At 39.0% G+C, this 23,952-nt stretch overlaps 1 protein-coding gene across 4 annotated transcripts; it reads left to right on the forward strand.

The window, feature by feature from the left end:
• lrrfip1b (leucine rich repeat (in FLII) interacting protein 1b) lies at positions 1–23,727 on the forward strand. 4 transcript variants are annotated; one of them, XM_039606778.1, is made up of 19 exons: positions 65–977; positions 7,216–7,299; positions 8,178–8,195; positions 8,414–8,461; positions 10,070–10,114; positions 11,441–11,491; positions 12,372–12,449; positions 12,580–12,615; positions 12,803–12,928; positions 13,144–13,314; positions 14,549–14,641; positions 15,171–15,263; positions 15,419–15,511; positions 17,646–17,784; positions 21,512–21,561; positions 21,673–21,790; positions 22,011–22,090; positions 22,774–22,878; positions 23,013–23,727. In XM_039606778.1, exons 1-19 carry the CDS (start codon positions 888–890, stop codon positions 23,121–23,123), a joined length of 1,629 nt encoding a protein of 542 aa, XP_039462712.1. In that variant the 5' UTR covers positions 65–887; the 3' UTR covers positions 23,124–23,727. The 4 variants fall into 4 exon arrangements, with proteins under 4 accessions (XP_039462709.1, XP_039462710.1, XP_039462712.1 ...); XM_039606775.1 differs by lacking the exons at positions 8,178–8,195; positions 8,414–8,461; positions 10,070–10,114; ... (3 more) ...; positions 22,774–22,878; positions 23,013–23,727 and adding an exon at positions 18,883–21,428 and having other exon boundaries at positions 1–977; XM_039606776.1 differs by lacking the exons at positions 8,178–8,195; positions 8,414–8,461; positions 10,070–10,114; ... (4 more) ...; positions 22,774–22,878; positions 23,013–23,727 and adding an exon at positions 18,883–21,425 and having other exon boundaries at positions 6–977.
• The last annotated feature ends 225 nt before the right edge of the window (positions 23,728–23,952 follow it).

A 23,952-nucleotide genomic window follows, 5' to 3' on the forward strand; every position in this document is an offset into this window, starting at 1 on the left:
TGCGTAAATATGCATGTTTGATTCCTCCACAATAAAAGCCTCCTCCCTGTCACACTGCGGCGTGTCGTGATGCGTTCACTGTTAGGGAACGGCCCACCTGCGGCTCACCTGCCAGCCCGTCCCGTGCGTACATCAGGGTCCCGGAGTTAGCAGCCCCTTCTCCTCCTCTGGAGCTCCGATAAGATGGCGGATTAACGAGTTGACGTTTATTTCACCGACGCTGCAGTGACGGTTAGTCCCCGCGGAGGGGTGCGGGATCAGATGCGGGATATTTACGGTTTTCCGGCTGAGGTTTTCCGGTGGTGACGCCGGCCGAAGGCTAACTTCAGCTCTCTGCTGCGGCATCTCGGCCGAAGCCGCCCCGCACGTCCTCTGACCGCAAAACCGCAGGGGCAGGATCCCGGTTTTGACACCGACCCGGGTTTATCTGGGGTTTTATTGGTTCTAACTGTCAGGTGGGTGCACCGAGGACTAAAGGGGCCCTTTTTGGATAATTCGGCCGCAGGTATACCTCTGAGTGATGCGTACTGCGGGACTCTGATCCCGGAGAGTCTAACTGTAGAATCACATTACAATCGCCTTTTTTCTTTGAAGATAAATCGGTTTATTTTGGATCATCTCATTCTAAGCTTGAAGTGGGTAGATTCAGGACTAACGGGGACCTTTGTGGATAATTCGGCTACAGGTAAAATCCTCCTGGGCTATGGAGACATGAGATACGGGCCGGACCAGGACCCCGACCCGAGAGAAGCGGAGCCTGCAGCGGAGCCTAGCATCAGGAAAATCAGTTTTTAGTCTCCATCCGGCTTATTCGGGATTTTTTTCAGCCGCAGATTTTGAGCCGCATGTCCCGGACCACGGGGGGTCTCTGAGGATCATCCGGAACCATGGGGACGCAGGGACCGGGCCGGAAGAGGATCCCGAACCGGGAGAAGCTGACCGGAGAGGACGATACTCTGAACCAGATCGCCCGGGAGGTGAGGATGTTTATTAATAGACCCGCTGGTGTCGATTTGATCGATCAGGAGGAGAAATTTACATCAGAGAAACGTTTCTGTGAGTCCCAGCTGGTCCCAGCTGTTTAGAGCCCAGGGCCGCACACTGCTCAGGGGCCCCTCTGGACCCCAGCCAAGACTTTATTTCACAGCAGAAGATCAGAAGCATTAAATTATTACAGTAAAATATTCATAGATCTGAATAAGGTCTAAAAAATTAACATTTTAAAATGTGTTTACATCAAAATATTAGGAACAAATCTTTAATTTTTTACTCAAATTTGAAAGTGAAATGATAAAATTAGAGTATAATTTGTGTTCCTATAGTTTGATACTTTAGAATATTGTACAGTTTTACTTTCAGTATGTCACAGATCTGTAGCGGCGGATGTGGCTGCTCACTAACTGCTGATCTTTGGTTCCTCATATTTTCCATCTGACTGTGACGCCAGTCGATGGTGTATGGAGTCTAAATCGAGATTAAATCAGGAGATCTGCTGCAGGTCACGTTTGGTGTCACATCTGAGCGGTTTGTGGTAAAGACCTGATGATGATGATGATCGGGAGGAAAAAAAGTGTGTCATCCTGGGTGCTCAAGCTGGAAACTCAGACTGATGTTGTAGATTGACTGCTTTCTAACTCTGAGCCCTGACTATCATCTGTTTTTAGTAAACTGTCTGTTTCAGGTGATAGAACCTGGTACCAGACACTTTTTTAGTACCTACTTGACCTGGGTTTATAGTGACCAGAGGTGATCTGAAAATTACAGACTGCATATCACCGATTGGCTGCACAGTAACGTCACTTGATGAGTCATGAGAGCGCCTCCTTAACAAAAATCAAAACTGCCATTTTTGAAACAAAGGACTTCACTGGAAGTCATTTGATGTAACAACTCGATTATAATGGAACAACGCCTGTAGTTCAGGGGTATCAAACGTAAGGCCTGGGGACCAGAATTGGCCCAGCGAGGAGTCTAATCTGGCCAGTTGGATGAATTTGGAAGATGTGAAGGACAAAATGTTGGATTGATAACTGTATTTTTTTTTTTTTTAGTGCTGTCACAGTTAATCTTGTTAAAATGACGTTGGACGGCGGTAACGCATTAATGAGCTAACCGCGCTGACGTGTTGATGCCGTGCAGCCCCACGTACAGGACGATCCGCGATAACTCACTAACGGAAATTTGCCGCGTTAATGCGGTTATGGCGTTAACGTCATTTTAACGAGACTAACCCTAACAGCACTAGTTTTTTTTTATGAGAAATTTGAAGTGTGGCAGCTGAAGTAGGAATGGTATGGATTTTCTTTCTCATTAAAGTGAGAAGTAGGGTCTGGAAATGAAAAGCTACATAGTCTCATCCATGTGTGTTAGTTTGTTTCGTTATGTTAGTAATTCCGTTAATATTCACTGTGTATGTACTGCCAACTTTAAAACAGTGCAGGGTGTGTAGTTACAAATGTAACACGTTTTTGGTTTTAGAAAAGAGAAGATGAATGGAAATGAAGACAACTAAAAACTGTGTGCCAGTGATCACCATCGTGACTGGTGATCTCACTAGTCTGTTGCAGCACTTGGATCCCATCACATTACAGGAAAACAGCATCTCTGCATATCTGCAGTACAAACCAGTTTAACTATGAGGGCAAGAACTCGTAAGTCATGATGTAGGTGAGATGCTGATTTGCTGTCATTGCCCGGTTCTGGTCAGAAGCTTTCGTGGATGTGGAGTAAACATCCTTTCATCCAACCCAACACTCATCAGATTCAATGAAAACCCCCAGCATGTGTCACACCTCACTGTGGAGCTTGTTTTTGTTGTTGTTGCTGTTGCTCGGTGATAACACACAGACAGACATACACCTGTCAGGCTGATTTTCCTGTTCAGGTCGGGTCTTTAGCGACCTGAACTGTGCCAGCTCTCCTTTATAATCACTGCACATGTGAAGCCTGAGCTAACAGAGCCGGTCAACAACACCAGTCTAACCTTGCTGATTCCCCGCGTGCAGGGGAGCGCTGAAGGGAGGCTTTTGGGCGTCGGTCGAGCTGGCTCCGGTTGTGGTTCTTCTCTCAGCGGGTGGTGGCACTAGCTGTGGAGCCTCACCCTGAAACTGGTTTGGCCACATTCAGTGAGCCTGAAGCATGCGCGCGCGCGCACACACACACACACACAGAAACACACACACCCACACAGCCTAAAGGCACAGCCTAAAGGCTGTGTGTGTGTGTGTGTGTGTTTCTAATCAGCAGTGTGGACACTGTTAAATCAGGGTTTTTTTTCACTGGAGTCTGGTGTGACACAAATACCAACGTTTTCCCTCCCACTGACCTACTGGGAGAACAAACACACACTCTGTACGTGTGTGTGTTTGTGTGTATATGTGCAACCTCTCTTAATCCCCTGCTGAAGCACAAACATTAATCTCCATTTCAGCAGTCACAACATGACGAGCCCACTCATCTTCATCACCAGCAGACTCATCATCACTGCAGCGTAAAGACAAAAAATCTTGTACATGTTTAAATATACCATCAAATTCATGTTTGATAAAGTAAAATGTTTTTTAAAACCAGTAGAAGTGTAATATTCAGGAGTTTATAAGTACAAAAAACAAACTGGTGGTACTTTTTATTCTTTAAACACTAAACTAGTTTTTTTATTATTTAAAAAAAAATAAAAAGATGAATTCAAATTATGAAAAATCTTTCAAAAAAATTAGGTACGTTTACAATAATGAATGTATAATATAATAAAATAACTGCATTAAAATATAAATATTAAAATTAGTTTGAAGTATTTAAAATTGTTTTTAAATTTGTTAAATTTGATGTTTTCAAATTGAAATAAAATCAGATGTGATGTCAGAGTTGAGTAGAGCTGCCACGATTCGTCGACTAGTCACGATTATAGTCGATGCGTCGTTTGAAACTTTGTAAGATCCTGAAAGACGCAGGAATAAATAGTAGGATTTAAGAGTATAGTAACTGACTGAAACAGAAGATGGGAGCAATGTATCTACAAGGATGCCAGCTGCCGTTAAACACCGAAGAAGAAGCAGTCTCCAGTATCGTAGCTGTGTCCAAATTCAGGGGCCGCATTTGTAGGCCAATTACATTACAACAACATGACAAAGGCTGTCCAAACTCGAAGACTTCTCCAAATGCGGCTGACAAATGCGTCCTTAATTTCCCCAGATTTGAAGGATGGGTCAGGTGTAGGGTTGCCGCGATTAGTCGACTAGTCACGATTATGTCGACTATCAAACTCGTCGATGACTAGTTTAATTGTTGATGCGTCGTTTGAAGCTTTGTAAGATCCCAAAAGACACAGGAATAAGTAGTAGGATTTAAGAGTGTAATAACGGACGGAAAAAGAAGATGGCAGCACTGCATGTACAAGGATGCCAGCTGCCGTTAAACCCAGAAGAAGAAGAAGCTGTGTCCGGTATCGTAGCTGTGTCCAAATTCAGGAACCTCATCCTTCTGTGCCCGCATTTGTCGGCCGATTATGTTACAGCGACACGACGAAGACTGTCCAAATTCGAAGACTCCGACAAATGCGGCCGACAAATGCACCCCTCATTTCCCCAGATTTGAAGGATGGGTCGATTCGTGGCCTAACCTATCCCAGAATTCATAGCGCGACCCTGCTCAGTTTCCAACAATGGCGGCAGCTAGTTAGTTTTAATATAACTCTTATTATTCTTTCTGGGTCACAAAACAAATGTTTAACATATTTTCAGGCAATAATGTAGCTGTGTAAACTTCAAATATCAGTTTATCAAGACACCACATATTTTCAAAAGCACTCCGACGTTTTGGGAGACGTCTGTTACCCACCAGCCCGATAGCTAGCCAGGGTTCAAGGTTCACTAGAGCCAGCGAGAACACCAGACTCCCGGCAAATCGTTTCCAAACCCACCACCGTCTTTCAGTATTTTATTTGTTCCTGAGTAAATCGGTTTGGCTGAGATTAAAGTTATAGTTTTTACACAGCTGAATAAACGTCAAGCACACAACTGATTATCAGAAGTGTGAGATGCTCGAGAATATACTCCGGTGTCCTGTTATATTTTAGATAGCAAGGAGCAGACGGCTGAGTTTATTAAACTCCACCAAGACAATCTGCAAATTTCATTAAAAATTTAATAAACTATCATCTTATCTTTATTTTTGGTTATCACATACCTTAAACACTTCAAGCTGTAAGCTAATGATAGTTATATAAGAGCAGATGCATGCTGGTGCAATAAGCTGTATGTTTTACGTCCAATCTGATTAGTTGACTAATTGCAAAAATAATTGGTGACTAGTCGACTATCAAAATAATCATTTGTGGCTCAGGTGGGTGCTGACAGTTAGATGGAGGGAGTGTCTCAGGTATGAAGAGAGGTGGATGAACCACATTCCTCCTGCAGTGACGGAACACACACAGCTTAAATGTTGACAGGTGTTTGCACACTCAGGTGTTTGCACACTCGGGTGTATTGTCCTTTTAAGTGGTGTCCTGGAAACAGCAGTTTTTCTTCTCTGGTAATTTAAGTAATTTCTAATGTTGTCACAAGTGTGGACACCTTTTCTTTTTAGACATACCTGAGCTGAGGCGTGTGTTATCAGGTGATTTGTGGCAGCCAATCACGTGACACTAGGGCTGTTCGATATAACGATATATATCGGCTGACGATATAAAAACATCTATTGTTTCATTTTACGCTATCGTTTGTTTCATATTTTTTCATCGTTTTGATGGTCACTGTAGTGGCTATATTAATTCCTTAAAGTTCTCTCTTTCTCTTATATTTAATATAACCACACTACAGACGGACAAGCGCCTGTTTTTATGCGTTGTCTTTAGCAACAACGACAGTAAAACCATCGCATGTCCGCTTGTTTATTTTCCACATAAACCTTTCACAATAAAGCTCAAGATCCTGTTGAGACTTTTCAAAATAAACTGAATCACGTGAAAGAGTATGCAGAGTATTTATGGATGAGAAGCAAAAAAGAGCCGTCAGGTGCTAAAAAATAAACCTTAGACTCAAACGTTAGAACAGGCTTTTCCCCTCAGCACGCCGTGTAATAAATACTCACAATGAAAACGGCGGCTGTTACAACTTGTGTCTAAAAATGTATAGTTTCATGCATCAGTTAAAACACTCGACTCCAGGTACATGATGCCCAGCTGGAAACACTTCACACAAGTCGAGCTGCCCGAGATTCACAGAATTTACAGAAAATGTTCAATTTTTGTGATTTATATCGTTATTGGGACGATAGATGTCTTATATCGGGATATGAGATTTTGGTCATATCGCACAGCCCTACGTGACGCCTATAGATTGATACAGTAATTAAGACGATGTCTCCTGTGGAGTAATTGATCAACTGGTGTCTGACTGTGATCACCTGTACTTTATAATAATGCTGTTGTTGTGCTGATAAATCTTTTTTGAATTAACCTGAGAGACACACAGATGCCCCCTGCTGGACTCACCTGAGACTCACCTAAAGAATCAGACCTCAAACATTTACATCAGTTTCACACCAATATATTTACTGTTTTACATTTGCACAGTATTTTAGATTATTATTGCAAGTAAGATGTTGTTTTTAATAATTTTATTTTTTTCAGATAAAATATTTTTAGTTTACAAACTTTTTTTACTTTTGTTTACATAATTATTTAATGCTTAAAATAAAAATGAAAGATTGTAAATAAGAAGTGTAAAAAAAAAAAAAGTTTCAAAACAACCAACAAACTGTTTATTAAAATGTAATTTTCATGACATTTTTTTCTTTATTTTGGTGTGAATTTTTTTTTTTTTAATTTAAGCTTTACTGTCATTACTTTTTATCAGCTTTAGTTTTACATTTAGAATTTAATTTAATAAAAGCGGGAAGTGGTTCAGGTTTATGGTCTCTAACAGTGACTGATGACATCACTGAGTGTATTGATTAAAACTGAGAGGAGTTTGATCAAGTTATTGCTCAATGACGAACAGACGGCTGAATGAGGCTTTTATTTATTTATTTTATTTTAACTTACATTCTTATTAAAATTACATAACATTCATGTTTTATTATCAACCCCTTTTTTAAAAAAAAAATTTTATTATAATTTTTTTTATTGCTGACTCTTAGCATTTGAAACCTGTGACCCGGTAATTGGTTATTAATCACAAAATTTTGGCTGATGTATTGATCTCCGTGTGTGTTCAGGCAGAGGCGCGGCTGGCAGCTAAGCGGGCCGCGAGAGCCGAGGCCCGAGAAATCCGCATGAAGGAGCTGGAGCGACAGAAAGAGGTTAGCAGACTTTTATTTTTTCACAAGTTCACAGGGAAACAGTTTATTTTACAAGCTTGTGAAAACAGTTTGATGCAAGGAGGAAAAACTGACTTCTTCAGGTATGTTTTAAAACCACGTAAATAAGAACAGTTAAATTTAAAAAAGCAGGCCATCTTATTGTTAATTCATTCATTCTAATGACCTTTGACCTCAGTAAACACTGTTCCTGTCCTCAAGTCTTATCTTATAAAATTTCAGGCTGTGCAGCAGGGCTGCATGCCGTAAAAAAACCCTCAGTTTACTAAAGAGTAAGAATAAACAAAGACAGGAAGTCATCAAATTGTGTTTGTGTGAGGTCAAAGGCCAGTCTGACTGAGCCTTTAGTCACCGCTCGGTCTGAAGTATGGAGGTAACCCGGCCTTGTCCTGCTGTGGTGAGTCTCAGAACAACTTTATTAACAACAAATTATTACAGTGTGTCTGTTTACTGATTGTTTGTAATGATTAGTTTGTTTTCATCAGCTCTTCTGATTTTGCTTCTTATTCCAAAAATATAAAAAATAAGAAAGGGCTTTGAATGACGGGTCATTAATCAGTGATTGACTGATGAATGAGATTCAGAAAAGAGCTGAGCATCATCAGCCTCTGACAAAGTAAAAAACTGCTTTTGCTGTGAAAATCAAACAAGAAGTTAAATAGTTACATTTCTATAAATGTGTAGTTACTTTGAAATTGTTGGAGAAGCAGACTCTGGGTTTAAAGTCTCAGCCGTTATCTCCCACTGAGCTGCAGTCTGTTTGTGTCCTCTTTCTTCATTATCTGACCCTGGACGCCCCTTTGACCTTTGATCTCTGGCTTCTCTGACCTGTTTTTTCTCTCCTCTCGTTCTTCCTTTAGCTGTTTCACAGTCATAAGGTATGAATAAGTCCTCCATTCAACCTTAACTCATTCTTTCTTTTAGTTTTATCTTTTTGGGGGCACCAGCTGGGTGGGGCTTTGCACTAACTCCACCCAGCTGGTGTCCCCAGAAGGACAAAGCAAACAGATTTCATATTTTGTCTTTGAATAGTTGAAACTTTATCCTTTCCCCCTTTTGATCTTCTCCTCTTCCTCCTCTTCGTCCTCCTCTACAGAAGTATTACGGTGTGGATAATAAGTGGGGTCACATTGAGCAGTGGATGGTAGGACTCTGTGCGAGTGTCAGGCTGACACATGAAAGCTCCAGTGGACATAAAGGGCCGTTTCATCATATTACCTGTGCAACAGCTCATAGTCAATCATATGACTCTAAAACAAGACTCGAGTAATAATAAAACACGGTCTAATAAAAAATACCCGTCGTGTAAGTACATAATGATTACATTTAGATAACAGTGTAGCATATTACATGAGCTGTATATGCAAAATGCAATCAATGCAATGCATCATTAGAAATGAAACAATGTACAGTGTAACAGAAATGAATTTAAATAGGCGTTGTATTAGAAGTCATTAAAAAATAGAAAAAAAAGAAAGAAAAAGTATCTGATTTTAGAGTTTTATAATTATAATCAATATTTTAAATAATGTAACAGAACCTGTTTTCTTTGTAACATAAAATAAACCAGCCCTTTGAAGCCTCCCATGTGACTCTAAGCTGTACACATTAACATGAGTTACATTTAAGAGTGTCACAGTTTGAAATAAAATACTAATAATGTCATTTGTTTGATATAAATATAAAAGAAAGAAAATAAAATTGTATTGCAAATGCCATAATTTTATATTAAATGTTGAGTTCATATTACAGGACAGAGATCGTGACGATAATACATCAAATATTGAATTTAATTTTGTTAACACAATGTGATTCAACATAAATTAAAGTTGAATAAAAGTTTAAACTTTAATGCGATTTAATGGAACGTGATGTAAGTAAAAGCAACACTGAGGTATCTTTTATATCATGTAACACAGCAGCATATTAAAATGTAATGAATATAAAAATATAAAAAAGAATAAAACAGTATTACCTTAATGTAAACTACATGTACATGAGCACAGTTTAACGTTATGTTAAAAGTCAAATAAAACTGAGCCTGAATCCAGATGTTTGAGTGAAACCAGCTGATTTTTTGTCTCTGTTCAATCCTAAAGCCTGACCCCATTTACCCAGCTCCTTTTTTTAAAAGCGCGTAACAGCAGGAGTTTTCATGTGTCAGCAGGACGCCACTGTCTGTTGTTGTTGTTGTTGTTGTCTGTTCTGCACGTGCTCAGACAGGCTCAGATTAACGGCCTGTTTAATCCTGTCTGATAGATTATCAGTTATCATCCTCCCAGTTACCGTTCCTGCTCGCACGTCTCTGCAGCTGCCACTGTTTCACACCTGCGTCTGATTTCTGTTTAATTCTAATTAATATTAATTTTTATATTTGTGTCAATTTTCATTTATTTTTAAATTAATAGAACATTACTTTTAACTGCTTTTTGTGTATCCACATTTTTTATTATTGTATTTATACTTTTACACTGTGTTCGACTCCCCTAAACAGACCTCTTTTATTACTTTTCTTTTCTTTTTCTTTTTTTAAAATAAGAACTACAAAATTTTTGTAGTATTTTGACAGGCTATGGTCTGTCATTTCTCCCCCCATGCTTCTTGTCTGCATGCAGCAGCCTTCATGTGTTTGTGCTTTATTAGACCGTGCCAATCATGCAATAACCTGCTGTTTAGCGTGTTCAGAGGACACCTGCCGCCTTATTCTTTGGTTTCAATCTTTTAACCTGCTTTCTACTTTGTGGCCTTTCAGGAGGATAGTGAGCGGTATTCTCGCCACTCTCGGAGGCACGCGTCGGTCTGTACCTCTTTCCTGTCATTTTCCTGTTTTTCTGTTTCTTTATTTCTTTAACAAATTAAAAATCACGCGTGTTACCTGTCCACTCTGAATATCACACGTCCAGTGACGACGTGTGTGGAAAGTTTTATTTGGGACACTATGACATCATTGTAGGCATGGTTAGTTTCCACTAACTCACCAGGAGGTCTAAGTGTTTGGTCCCCTAAAGTTTAAACACAAAGCAACATCCTAAGGCTGGATCAACTTTTAAAGAACATTAGATCATCCAGTGAGCTCTGGATAGTTTACACTCAGGTCTAACTAGGGCTGCACAATTAATCGTTAGAAAATCGCGATCTCAATTCAGACTTATGTGCGATCATTTCCAAATGACAACGATTTAATAATAAAAAAAAAATTTAAAAAAAGAGATGACGATAGTATCGCATTTTGAAACGGGACATAATCTGCATGAAAACAAGCGCTCCTTCTTCCTGCTCAACAAATGACAAGGGCGGAGCCTTATACCACGTGATACAGAAGCCAGCTGGCTGCTAAAATTGGCAGGGAAAAAACAACGGAGAGCACGTGAGAGATGACGAAGCTGTAAAGGCCAAGAAAGTGACAGGAGAAAATCTGTCCTGGTCAACCACCCAAACATCAATAACGGGAACCTTACACAGCGCTTCCCCATACCCGTCGAACTCGCGCAGGCACAAAGAAATTACGGAGGCTATCACTTATCACCTGGCTAAAGATATGGCTCCCATCAACACTGTCCAAAACGAGGGATTTAGGAAAATGATCAACACCCTAGACAAACGCTACACAGTGCCGTCCCGCAACTATTTTTCAAGTGTTGCACTACCTGCTCTATACAAGCAGTGTCGAGCAACGGTGGAGACGGAATTACAAGCAGTACAACATTTTGCGGCAACGACAAAATGTGAGACATTTATTGTTTTTATGTTCATTTATTGTTTTTATGTTCAGTCTCAACTGTTACGTAGTTGATGTGCAGTTAATAAGTGCAATAAATATTTATATATGAAAAGAAAATCGTGGGAGAATCGTGATCTCAATTCTAAGCAAAAAAATCGTGATTCTCATTTTATGCAAAATCGTGCAGCCCTAGGTCTAACTCAGGTCTAGTAAACTGAATGGTTTTCTCAGACCGTTTGAGTGTTGTTGTGAAGATTTTTCAGCCTGGGGATGTCATAGCACCAAACCACAGCAGCAGTCACCTCACGATGCTTTATGTTGTAAGGTAAAGCCTGTGCAACGACAGAATCAATGACGTGAAGAACTGTGCTGTCTGTTGATGCTCTGCTTGTTTGATTGCAGATCTCTGACGATGAGGAAAGGATGTCAGTGGGGAGTCGAGGCAGCCTCAGGGTGAGTTCACATCTCAGCATTTTAACCACAGAAGAGTTTACTCCATAAAAACTGGGTTTTTATGGACACTGCTCAGGTTTTGCTAATGGACTGCGGCTCGTTAAGCTGCTGTATGAAGCATTTTGATGGTAAATGACAGAGGTTGAACGTGAAGAGTAGATATGAGCAGCTCATTCAGAGCTGCAGAGCTTCATGCTGATTACTGCAGGTTATGTATAGACAGGGACGCTGCTGCGGCAGCTGTAAGCAGGAAAGGGACAGGAGGCCGATTAATAATCACAGCAGGAGGTTGAGTCACATTGTGAGCTTGCTCATTGTGAGGTCACTTCTTGTGAAAATAAAGAGTCTGGTCATCTCCTCCTGTCTGCAGCCTTCAGCATTTTTCTGTGATGCTCCTCGCTGCCACGGCTATAGGGTCTGACTCTCTGACATCACTTCCTGTGGTTGTGTGTAGCTCAGTAGAAGATCAAACTGAGTAGCAGTGAAGTTAGAGCAAACCTGTCTTATGATCAAACTCATTATTGACCCGCATGTTGATTTCATCCTGATTAATCAAAACATTTAAGTTCCATTGATCATTAATGAGTTTGATCAGTTTTCTAAAGATTTATTTTTACATCTTGATAAAGTGATAAACAACTGATGACACCAACTCTTTTCTTTCTTCTTTCCTTCCCTCTCTACCTCCTTCCTGTGTCTCCTTCACATTTAATTTTTGATCCTCATTTTCTCTCATCTCCTTTCTTCCTTCCTTCAATCCTAATTTTTCTCCCTCCATCCTTTTTCTCTCCTTTCTCTTATTTCCTTTTCACCTGCGTTCATTCCTTTTCATCCTTCCTCTTTTCCTACATCCTCTGTACCCTCCTCCTCCTATGTCCAGCCTTCGGACTACAGCGGGTTTCTGGGTTCTGGTTCTCGGGCCTCTTCCAGGGCCAGTTCAGCTCGGGCAAGCCCAGTGGTGAGCTCTCATCTCTGGATGTCTAAGTCTAACTCTGTGGCTCCCCCTGCTGGCTGCTCGCAGCCTCACTCATTGAAGTTTACAGTAAAACTCAATCAGTCATATCAATAATCAGTGTTTCTGTGTTCAGGTGGAGGAGAGGACAGACAAGGAGTTCCCAGATAAAGTGAGCCCACTCTTGATTTTATTTTATCTTTTTAAAAACATCATATGTTTTTTAAACTTGTGTAAAATTTGTTTAATTTTTATTTTTTAAAAACTAAAATACTGTAATTTTACCAAGTAAATACATTTTTTGTTATTAATTTATTTAAAAAGATCTGATATAAATTTGGTAATCATCTTTGTGTCAGGGCTCTAGGACGGCGTCGACGCTGTCAGCAGCCACTCTGGCCTCGCTGGGTGGAGCCTCATCTCGCAGAGGAAGCTGTGACACGTCGTTCTCCGTAGAAACCGAAGCGTCCATCAGAGAGATGAAGGTCACGTTTAAAAAACCATAAAACAGTTTCGTTAGTGTTTGAAACAAGTTGAATTCATTAAGATTTTAATAAATCTGTCTCAAGCACTCACCAGTTTTAGTGCTCATGTTGAATAATGAATTAATGAATAATAAATAATTAAATGTACAAAGTTTGTTTCGAGGGCTTTACTGTGATAAATATGAAAAAAATAAAAACCTATTTTGTGACTGTAGGACTCTCTGGCGGAGACGGAGGAGAAGTACCGTAAAGCGATGGTTTCTAACGCTCAACTGCACAATGAGAAGTCGACTCTGATGTATCAGGTGGAGACGCTGAGGGAGGAGCTCAACGACATGGAGGAGCTGCTGTGGGAGACGCGGCGCCGCTGCGACGATGCACACAAGGTCACATATTTGTATATATTTATATTTGCAACCACGTTTGATATGAATACAGTCAAAGAAAAAGAAAGTCCATGTATCATCATTATATATCATCACTGTGTCTCATTTATTTGACAAAAACTGAACCCAAATATAGAACCACAAGTGTCTCAGTCGGGCTGAGGTCTGTACGTTTGCGGCACCTTGTTTCTAACGGAGATTTGCTGCCGTGCTTTGGATCATCGTGCTATTACCCAGTTTCAGCTGTGACACTAACGGCCTCAGATTTAACTCAAACTTTCAGTTCACTTTCTTGTCACAAGAAGGGAAAGTTGTTCAGTGCAGCAGCTTATATGATTTTGATTACAGCAGTGAAAAACATGAAAAACATGAAATAAATACAAAAACCGAATTATTACCAAAAAAATTAAATATACCTAAAATTTCATCTGTGAAGGTTCTCAGTCATCCAGGTCATCGTAGTTATGGATCTTGGAAAGAAAAACGTCTGGGCTTCTTTAAGTTTCTTGAAGACGTTTTGTTTTTTTCTTTGAGAGCTTTAACCTCAAATGTAAAGGCTGAAATTCTTCTTACAGGCTGTGATACATTCAGCTTTCTGAAGCACCAACACCTCTGAGATTACAGCGTTCTCAGAGTATCTTACTTCCTTGTTTCACAGCGATCTGTAACCCAGAACGCACATTTCACAACATGTAATCAGTAAAAAGGATTCAATAAAAAAACATTATCATTTCTCTGAGACTTGCATGGTGTGATCTCGGGGTGAGTTTGGTGGGACGTCCTCTCCTGCGTTGAAGGTTTTCCACTTGTGAATAATCTCTCTCACCGTAGAATGATGGACCTCAGATTGTTTGAAATGAACTCATAACCTTTCCCAGATTGACGGGAAGCAGCAGTTGCTTCTCTAAGATCATTGATTATGTCTTCCTTACCTCCATGTTAACACACCTGAAACTTCAGAACTGCTCAAAATGCACCTTGGTGTTACCGACCCTCGTAGTTCCTTTGGAAGCAGTGAGGCTGGAGTTTGTTCTTCACGAACAGTTAAATAATGTGAAATAAAGACACGGCGTAATATTAGATGTGTATTACGTTTGGTACATAAAGCATAAGCAATTAAAGAGGGTCTTCTTTTTTTTACCATGTCTGTAATTATCTTAACTGCAGATTTGAGGATTTATTTTTTTTCGTCTGCTGTTGTTGTTTATCAGTGTGTGTTCGTGTGTGTTTTCAGGAGTGGGAGCGTGAGCGTCATGCTCACAGCTTACTGCAGTTTCACTTCAAAGACATGAAAGAAACTCTGAGACAGACTGAGGAGCTGCTCACGGTTGGTTAACACGCACACACTATATTACTTTTAATTACAGCGAAGACATGTAGCAGAAACAGTTGAGCACACAAAGTCCAAAAAGTGAAGCAAAAAACAGAGATAGATATGACACCAAACAAACAAATCGGTTTGTAATTCATTCGACATCTTTGTAACAGTATATAAGGAAATTATCTGATAACTTTGTACACCAGTGAATTCATACACTGCATAAAAAAAGGCTTACAGTATAAATAGGCAACATGTCTTTGACATCCCTACAATAATATGTATTTACATATATATATATATATATATATATATATATATATATATATATATATATATATATATATATATATATATAAGCCTGCTCATTAGAAAACTCGTATGACAGTTTATGTTGACGGTTGACTGGGACGTCCAGGTGCTTGTATGGGCCGTGTGGCCATCCTATTCCTCTTCTTTTTCCTTCCTTCCTCCTTCTTCTGCTCTTTACTCATTTTTACTGCTTTCTGCTGCCCTCGTCTGGGTCTGTGGTGAACAGGAAGTGACTGACCTGCGTTTGAAGAGCAGCAGTTACTGTCAGGAAGTTTCTGACCTGCAGGAAGCGCTGCAGTGGAAAGACAAAAAAATCGGGGTATGGTTTCATTCAGTGCTTTACGATTTTCAAACTTAAGTCTGAAGCTTCACTTCTTCTTTCTTAGGGTTTTACTTTTCTTTCCTTCACTATCTCTTTTCTTTCTTTCTTACTTGCTTACTTCTTTCCTCTCCTCCCCGCTCGTTGTCGCTCAGGCGTTGGAACGGCACAGAGAAATCTCGGACATTGTTTGCATTGAGCGTGACCGGCTCAGAGACGAGGTGGTTCGACTGCGAGATTTACTAAAGGTATCAAACTCTGAAGAGCAGCAGGAAGAGCTCAGAGTTTAGAATACATCTGATTTCATCAGTTTATCATTTTAAAACTGAACATTAGTTCCATAAACTAACAACATATAAAAACCTTCTTTAAAAAACAATCTGAAAAACCTTTGAGTTTCATTTCACCTAAAATCTCATGCATTGCACTTACACAAGATTAATTGTTAAATTTTGTTCTTATTCTAATGAACCTTGTGTCAATTTAAAATTAACTTTTTTAGGTATGTAAACCTGTTAAAAAAGACTTAAATTTGCCCTTTTTTGTCAAATTACAGCTTTATTACACAAATTAACTTTTTAGATCCCTCATGTTTTATATTTTTATTACTGTTATTTCCCTGTATGTCCTATTTATTCACCACAGAACAGAGTTCCAATGAACTAATGAAACTTTTAATTTCCAGTGGGTTTTTTTTTTTTTTTTTTTTGCAAAATTGCTTCTTTACTCCTTTAAAACTATTTTTTAATTGATCAAATTGTTTAATGTTTCAAAAAAAAATTATCTAAATAAATGTAATTGAATACATATATTTACATGAAAATGAAAAGCTTTCATCTAAATAGCCATAGTCCATTTTAGCATAAATTATATTGTTAAAATTAAAGTTAATTAAAATTAAAGTTAATTAAGTTTATAACTTTCTTAACATTTCGATTTGTGCCTCTAAATCATAGCTGGACTGGCCGGCGGGCCGATGACTTATTTATTTATTTATTTTGTAACAGCATGAACAATGAGAGGTGGTGTTGGCCAGATGCTGGCTAATGTGTAAAAATAACTCAGTTGTCCGAGTATCAGGTGAACTGAATTTCAGGTAAGAAGTTATGACCTGCAGTCTATCTGGGTCGGATATAAACTAAGTTTAGGTGTAGTTTATTTTCGTTGTGCTGACTTTTTACAGTCAGTTACAGTAACTCATACTGCGTGCGAGCTAGCATGACGGAGTTTCTACACAGCTGGGCGGGTGCTATGATGTTACTGATAGAGATATGATATCGGTTTGGTTATGTGGTGAGAGGGAAACATTAGGATGAAACCAGGAGATGTCCTTACTGAATCATCAGAGCTGAACAGGTGATGGAGAAACAGGTTTACCTTTTAGGTGACATGAATGAGTTGAAGGGAAGTTATGAACTGTTTCTGAGAGACTAATAACACCAGGATCCTTTTCTAAGTAGCTGACAGCTGGTAACTGTGCAGAGTCTAGCAAAGTTTTGCCAGGGGGCCAGGTAGGGCATTAACAGGGAAAGGGGGGCACAAAGAAGTACTTTTCTTTCTTATTCTCATTTAAAATGTCTAGCTTTTATTAAATAATTATCTGAATCTTACGACCAACATTTTTATCTGACGTAAAATGTATAGAAATCATACATATACCAACAAGACAGTGTACATCACTGTCACAAAAGCATTTCTTTTCATTCAAAGGCTTTATGTCTTTAATACCTGGTGGGCCGGTCTCTAGTCAAAATGCCCAGGCTGGTTTTTTGTCCCAGTCCAGCCCTGCTCTAAATGTGAAAGTTTATTTTGAAACATGTTTTGCTAAATTACAGATTATTCTCTCTGCACTTTAACCACTTAAATTTATACTTGCAAAAAAGTTTCTTTTAGGGTTTTTTTGTTTATTTGTTTGCTTTTCTTTTGTAGGGAAAGTCGGCACTCATTCCTTTTGAAACTGTGTCAGTATCTAAACTCTTTTTCAACATTTTTCAGCATCTTTAAACTAACTTTTTGAAAAATTAAACTAATTCAGAATTTATTCTCTAAAACTTTCATTACTTTCTTTAGTAAAATTACGATGTTCCTTTTAAAGCATTTAAAAGAGGGGTTTATGTTATTAGAATATTTATTTTAGTTTGCTGTTTTTAAATTTTATGGCAAGCTTATAAAAATAATTTCTAAATCTTATGCAAATACATCGTGACATCTGTTAACTGTCACAGGACAGTTAATGTGAACATCTGTGCAGCTGTTTAAGATTTTTAAAAAGAACTGTAGGCTTTCTGACTAAATACAAGAACCAACGTTCACACACAGAGGGCGACTGGTATTGATCATGTTGCTGACTGATTACTGATTTTATGAATTTCTGCTGGACAGAAAAACGGGGTGGCCATCTCTCCTGACATTACCACCAATGGGGATGCAGAACTCGGTGGGAACGAGGACGATATAAGTGCAGAATCTGCCTCTCGACTGGCTCAGGAGTCTCCTCAAGGTGGCAGAGAGAGCATGCTTGGTAGGACCCAAATAAACCTTTCATAAGAATTAGTGCTGTGAGCGTTAATCTCGTTAAAATGATGTTAACGCCATAACCGCATTAATGCAGCAAATCCATGTTAGCGAGTTACCGCAGATCGCCCTGTGCGTGGGGCTGGACAGCGTCAACACGTTAACGAGCTAATCATGCTAATGCGTTGACACCATGCAGCCCCATGCAGTTCTTTTAATTATTTACACATTTATTATAAATATTAACTATTTTTTTGTTATTGTTTTTATTATTTTATTTTTTTTGCTGTATGTCCAACTTATAATTTATGATTATGCAAGTGTACATGTAGAAGAATAGGTGCTAACTTTACAGTAGTTAATGTGAATGCAAATAAAGCATTAACTTATCAACACCATATTATAGTTTTAATACCAAAACATTTATTTTTAATGTTAACATTTTGAAATTACAATTGTCGGAATTGCTACGATGTTTTAAAAGGTGTAATTCAGTGTGTTCATTTTTAAAATCAAGAGTACATATTTTTATTCAGGATATTAGTTTGTAAATTACAATTTTGACTTTTAAAGTCAAACAAATTGTAACTTTTAAAAGTTGTTATATTTTAAGTCATTATTATTAGTTACACAAGTTTGAGGCAGGAATATGACATATGAAATTTAGAGATATGTTAGCATAAAACTGGAGTAGTTTATTTTCACTTGGCATTGGTAATTTCATTTTTGTAATGTTTCATCTCCTTTTACTTTACTGAACCATTTTCTTTTTTGTTTGTTTTTGTTTCCCTTTTTTTAAAATATTGCATGATGTGCATGTCTGAATGAGTCTCTAACAAAAACACGCTTGTGTAATCTTTCTTTAATTTTGATAAAAATCTCAAATGGTTTCAATCGCTTCAGCATCGTATCTGGATTTTTAAAATCAGCTCTTCGATTTCTTGCTACAGAAGATTAATTCAAGAATCGACGTTTAATCCCTCTGATCGCCTCCTTCCTTCATCACCACAAGCCAGTTAATTCTCTTCTAGACAGTTAATTTATGTTTTACTTCTCTAAGAGTCAGCTGTGTTTGGTCCTCCAATGTTTCTTCCTGGTCTTTCAGGAAAAACTAAAGAGTGGGAGAGAAAAGAAGGCAACAGACCACCTGAGAACAACAAGAAAAACTACCTCTGGAAGGTTCTTAAACGGTCAAAGTCATTAAATGACATTTCCACCATCAGCAAAAGCAAGTCGATCAAACAGCCCATAGAAAGACGAAACACAGCTGACAAACATCTAGGAGGAAACAAGGCTGCAAGAACCAAGCAACCAAGACCCAAGAGAATCAAGAAAATACAGAGCAGGCAACATGGGTGTCTTCTGCATAGAAAGAAAGGAGCCAAAGTACGTATGAATAAAGAAAGGCCAGGGGCTGCTTGTAAGATATATGAACCAAAAATTGCAACCAAAGCTAAAAATGAATTTGGGCTGGTTTCAACAGCACCAGCAAACCAGGATCCAACAGAAGAGACACACTCCTTTAGTGAACAGATCAGCAAAATTCAGGAAAATTCAGAAAAATGCCCCAAGGTTGTTTCACCTGTTCTCAAATCAAAACTTTTTCATCATCCTACTGAACATGTCATTCAGGATAGCAAAGTGGTCCTGCTTAGTGTATCAAGTCAAAAGTGTGATATTTCTGGTAGTCTGGAAGAGATTCAGGTGGATAAAGACACATTTCACGAAAGAGCTCGATCACCCAAAGAACTTAAAGACCAGAGGATTCATGAACCAGCTAGACAAAGTTCCTCCGAATGTGCAGAACGTAACATTCAAACATCAACATCATTTGCCCCGCTGGACATCTGTGCTGGTTTGGAAAAGATGACTCAAAATATCCACCAAGGATTTGCTGGAAATCAAGTTTTTGTAGTTGAAATCTCGCAAATCTTCTCAGAAATCCTGGGATCTCTTCAAAAGTGGACTTCAGATGTGGAAAATATATTAAAGAACAAGCCTAGTCAGCACAACAAAGAGCAAACTGGCCACATGATGGATCCTGCACTTAATAAACATGTGGCAAAACGTCTGACCCGACCTTTAGGCCTACTGAGAGACCATTCAGCTTCAAGGATGTTGGAAGTAGCCTCCACAAGTAAACTGTATGCAGATACTCTGGGTCCTATGAATGCTGACCAAAAGGCACAAAGGATCATGTCTAAAACCCATGAGATGGAAGTGGTAGAATTGTTTGTAGGAAATCCTGCTGATATAGATGAAACAACTGTAACAAGCTGCTCGGAGCCTTTTGTTTTTATCGACTCCTACTTCACTAAACCTCAAGAGGCCACAGGAAAGGTGTCTGGGTCAAATCTGGGTTCGTCAACAAGTTCAAAGAGATTCAAGAGTCAAAGCTGTCACGTAGTAGCTGCCAAAAATTCAAAGGAGTTGGCTGGAGACACTGACAGTTGTGAGGAGATCAACGAGGAGCGGGATGACCAGCAGATGGAGATGGAGACTCTTGCTGAAGATGGAAAGTTTATTTCTGTGGCGACTAGCATGAAATACGGCAGAAGACAAAGAGAGTCATGTTCAGACTGCAGGAAAAATAAAAAATCTGAGTGCAGCATTTCTTAAAATCACAAGAATGAAGGAAATGATGATTTAGTAGTCACAGTGTTGGAGCTTTAGATTCTAAATTATTAGACTGAAATATCAATGAAGCATCAGTACTGTTATCAGTACTTAAGTATTTGAACTGATCAAATAAATAAAGTGAATATTTAATTCATTCACCTATAAATCTGTTCTTTACTGACATGTTTTTATAAGCTGACTGCTTGAAAATTGTTTTCTTGACAGTTAATTGCAACACTGTGCAAGGGTAAGCAGCTGTAAACTTTAACTGCCTGACTTAGAAGTGATGTTTCAAAATATGTAATCAGTCTCCTTCTATCATTTGAGGAAATTTTACCAGTTAGATATGTTAATAATGGTAATTATGTGTGTGTGTGTGTGTGTGTGTGTGTGTGTGTGTGTGTGTGTGTGTCAAATTGTGGGAAATAATTCGGTGTACCATTCAGGTCTTATTTTTGTGAGTAAACTTGTTTTGTTTTGTTTTTTGTCCTAATAAAATGAATTTGGAATCAAAACAATTACATGAAATCAATTCTTTATTTCTGTTAAATGGGTTGATGGTATTTTTTCAGATTAATAAAACGCACTTGTTTGAAAAGAATATTTGTCTGTATTTTACATTTGACATTTTCCATAATGAATAAATTAAAAGTTTTATTAAGTAATTTTTGACTTGAGGAAGCAGAAAGGCTTCAAATTGGTGCCCAGTACACTTAAAGAACTTAAAGAACTGATAACTTCAGAGTTAGAGTTTTAGATTAGTTTTTCAAGGATCTACATTGGGTCCTTTTATATTTTCTATCATGTTTCAGCTGCTCAGACACAACACATGCAAAGTGTGTTTGAAAAACCACAACTAGTCAAAGGACTTTACTTAATGGAGCTTTCAACTTCCATGTACAGGATTTATTATTATTCTCACATAATGCATCACTCATAATGTTCTCAGGAAGGATCGGCACAGATCTTTTCCAACACGATTAAAGGGGCACTGTACTCACAATCAATAAAGCTATAATGAAAGGCAGATGTACCGAATCAGTGTTAAACCATAAAAAGATTCAGGCTACAATAATATGACTGTTTCCTGGACTTATTTTTTTCTGCTGTTTCAGAGTTTCGGCTGAAAAAACTTTTTGAAGAAAGAGAGAGTTTACAGGATCAGGTGAGTTGCCTGTATTATAAAATTGGCTCTCATGGAAATCACCTCCACTGCAGATTTGTTTAATCAGATGTTAGCCAAGTATATGAAATGTGCTTCTGAATGTGTGAACAGGTGAGGCTACTGCAGTCTCAGCTGGATCAGAGACAGAAGATCGTCACAGAAGGAGTTCAGAATACAGAGAACGATGGTCTGGAGAACGGGATGGACTCTCATCTGCTAGAACTGCAGAGTGAGTCTTGATCATTTTCGGCCTTTTTAATCTTTCATCCTGTTTAATCTTCCTCATCTACCCCTTGCAATTCTTCAGTTTCATTTTTTCTGTTTATTTTTGTTGTTGTAGTATTCACAAATGGATTTGTGAAAATTCTGTGAATTTGTTGTCAGTAAAGTTGCATAATAATTAAAATGATCATTAAGTTTCTTTGGTCGTTTGATTTTCTTTTCTGTAGGAGATGCCAACAGACAAATCAGTGACCTTAAATTCAAATTAGTGAAATCTGAACAGGAAGTCACCACGCTTGAACAAAATGTAAGTACTGACATGCTTAAGTGTTTCCCTCCCAAATTGGTTCAATCTCAGAAATATTCAAACAAGATAAATCTTTGGAGCGCCTTTATCATAGGTGCACTGCATTGACAGAAGTGTTTGACCACACCAACTGTAAATCCCTGTTTATCTAGGCCTCTCAGTTCCACTGAAGGAAAATGTTCATGCTTCAGCTTACTGTCACATTTTGGAAAATTCTCTACTTCCAGCTTTGCGCAAACCGTTTTGGGGAAGGTTCTTTTCTCTTCTAGCAATCTGTGCCACTGTGCACAAAGCGAGGTCCATAAAGGCTAGAATGAATGAGTTTGCTGTGGAAGAAATTAACCGCCCTGCACACAGCCCTAATATCTGCTCCATCACATACCTTTGATATGAAGTAAAATGGAGACTGCAAATGTCAAAACATCATTGTCTGACCATAAGCCTTCCCAGAAGAGCAGGAGCTGTTTTAGCTGCAATGAGGGGATCAGTCAAGATGTGTGGGATGTCATAAAAGCTCCTGTAGGTCTTTCTTGTAGCTTGGCCAGAAAACACAACAAAACTTTCAATCTGTTTAGTTGTACTCGCTCCCTCCCTAAAAGTCCACTTTCATCTGACTTCATCAAGAAGTTTGAAACTTTATCTGCCTTAAATAAGACGGTTCATGTTGCTGTTGATGTCCTCAGGTAATCCGTCTGGAGGGTCAGGTGAGTCGCTATAAAGGGGCGTCGGAGAACGCAGAGAAGATCGAAGATGAGCTGAAGGTAGAGAAACGAAAGCTGCAGAGAGAGGTGAGAGCACCACCTTGTTTCTGGGACATGACTTTCCCTGCTTTGTGTTTTCTGGTTTCTTGGGCATGTATTCTGTTTTCACTGTTTTCTATGTGAGCACTAAGGAACATTTGTTGTTTCCATGTTTCTCGCAGCTCCGCTCAGCACTGGATCGGATTGATGAGCTGGAGGCCAGTAACAGCCACCTCTCCAAGCGCCTGGAGAAGATGAAGGCCAACCGTAATGCTCTGCTGGCCCAGCAGTGATTGCTCTTCCCATCTTCATCTCCAGAGACAATCAGACTTGAACAGAATGTCTTTGCGAGTGCTTGATTTTACTCTAAATAAGCACCAGATATGTGGAGTTTGCTGAGTCAGTGAAAACAAACCAAAACCAGAATCTGAGAAAATGAAATGTGATCTTTAATGTAGCTCTGTGAACACATGCCATCCATAGTCATGGCAGGATTTACCACATCGGACTTCAGACTGTAGCATTGTCCATCCATCAAGCCTCAGAGGACAAAAAAACAGAGCATATCGAGGCAGGAGACACAAAAACCTCCACTGCATTAAAGCAATGTATTCTAGTTCAACATCCACATATTTTAGTTCCAGAGGTTGGAGCAAAAATCAGCATGTTGGCTCAACACTCTTTACGCCCCAGCAGAAGCTATGAAATTCTGGTTCCACTCAGTATGTCTTTACTAGAGCCATTTGTAGAAGCTTCATAGTACATCCATGGTTATCTTTAGGGATGGGTATCATTTAGGTTTTATCCGATACCGGTGCCAAACCGGTACTTTTGAAACGGTGCCGGTGCTTAAACGGTGCTCAAACCGGTGCTTAAAGAATGGAGAATACAAAATTGTCCAAAAACCTCTCATGTTCAGCTGTTTTTTTTTGTAAAAAGATAACAATGTTAGCCTTTTCTGCAGCTATAGGGCATATATGGTCTCACTCTTGGCTGGAAGCAGTGCTTAAACAATGGAAAAAACACAAACTTTGTCCAAAAACCTCTCATGTTTAACTGTTTTCCACTTTTTCTTTGGTCATTTTAGCCTTTTTGGCCAGGGTGAAGGGAGTATCTGCCATC

The sequence above is a fragment of the Oreochromis aureus genome, linkage group 23, assembly GCF_013358895.1.
Source record: "Oreochromis aureus strain Israel breed Guangdong linkage group 23, ZZ_aureus, whole genome shotgun sequence".
NCBI classification, from domain to species: Eukaryota; Metazoa; Chordata; class Actinopteri; order Cichliformes; family Cichlidae; genus Oreochromis; species Oreochromis aureus.

What these genes read in the sequence shown, in the direction of transcription:
- lrrfip1b (XM_039606775.1), top strand. Translation starts at nt 888, where the DNA reads ATGGGGACGCAGGGACCGGGCCGGAAGAGGATCCCGAACCGGGAGAAG. An exon ending in AGCTGGAGCGACAGAAAGAG is followed by an intron (nt 7,300 to 11,440) that starts GTTAGCAGACTT and finishes GTTTGATTGCAG; the next exon opens with ATCTCTGACGATGAGGAAAG. An exon ending in GCTGCGACGATGCACACAAG is followed by an intron (nt 13,315 to 14,548) that starts GTCACATATTTG and finishes GTGTGTTTTCAG; the next exon opens with GAGTGGGAGCGTGAGCGTCA.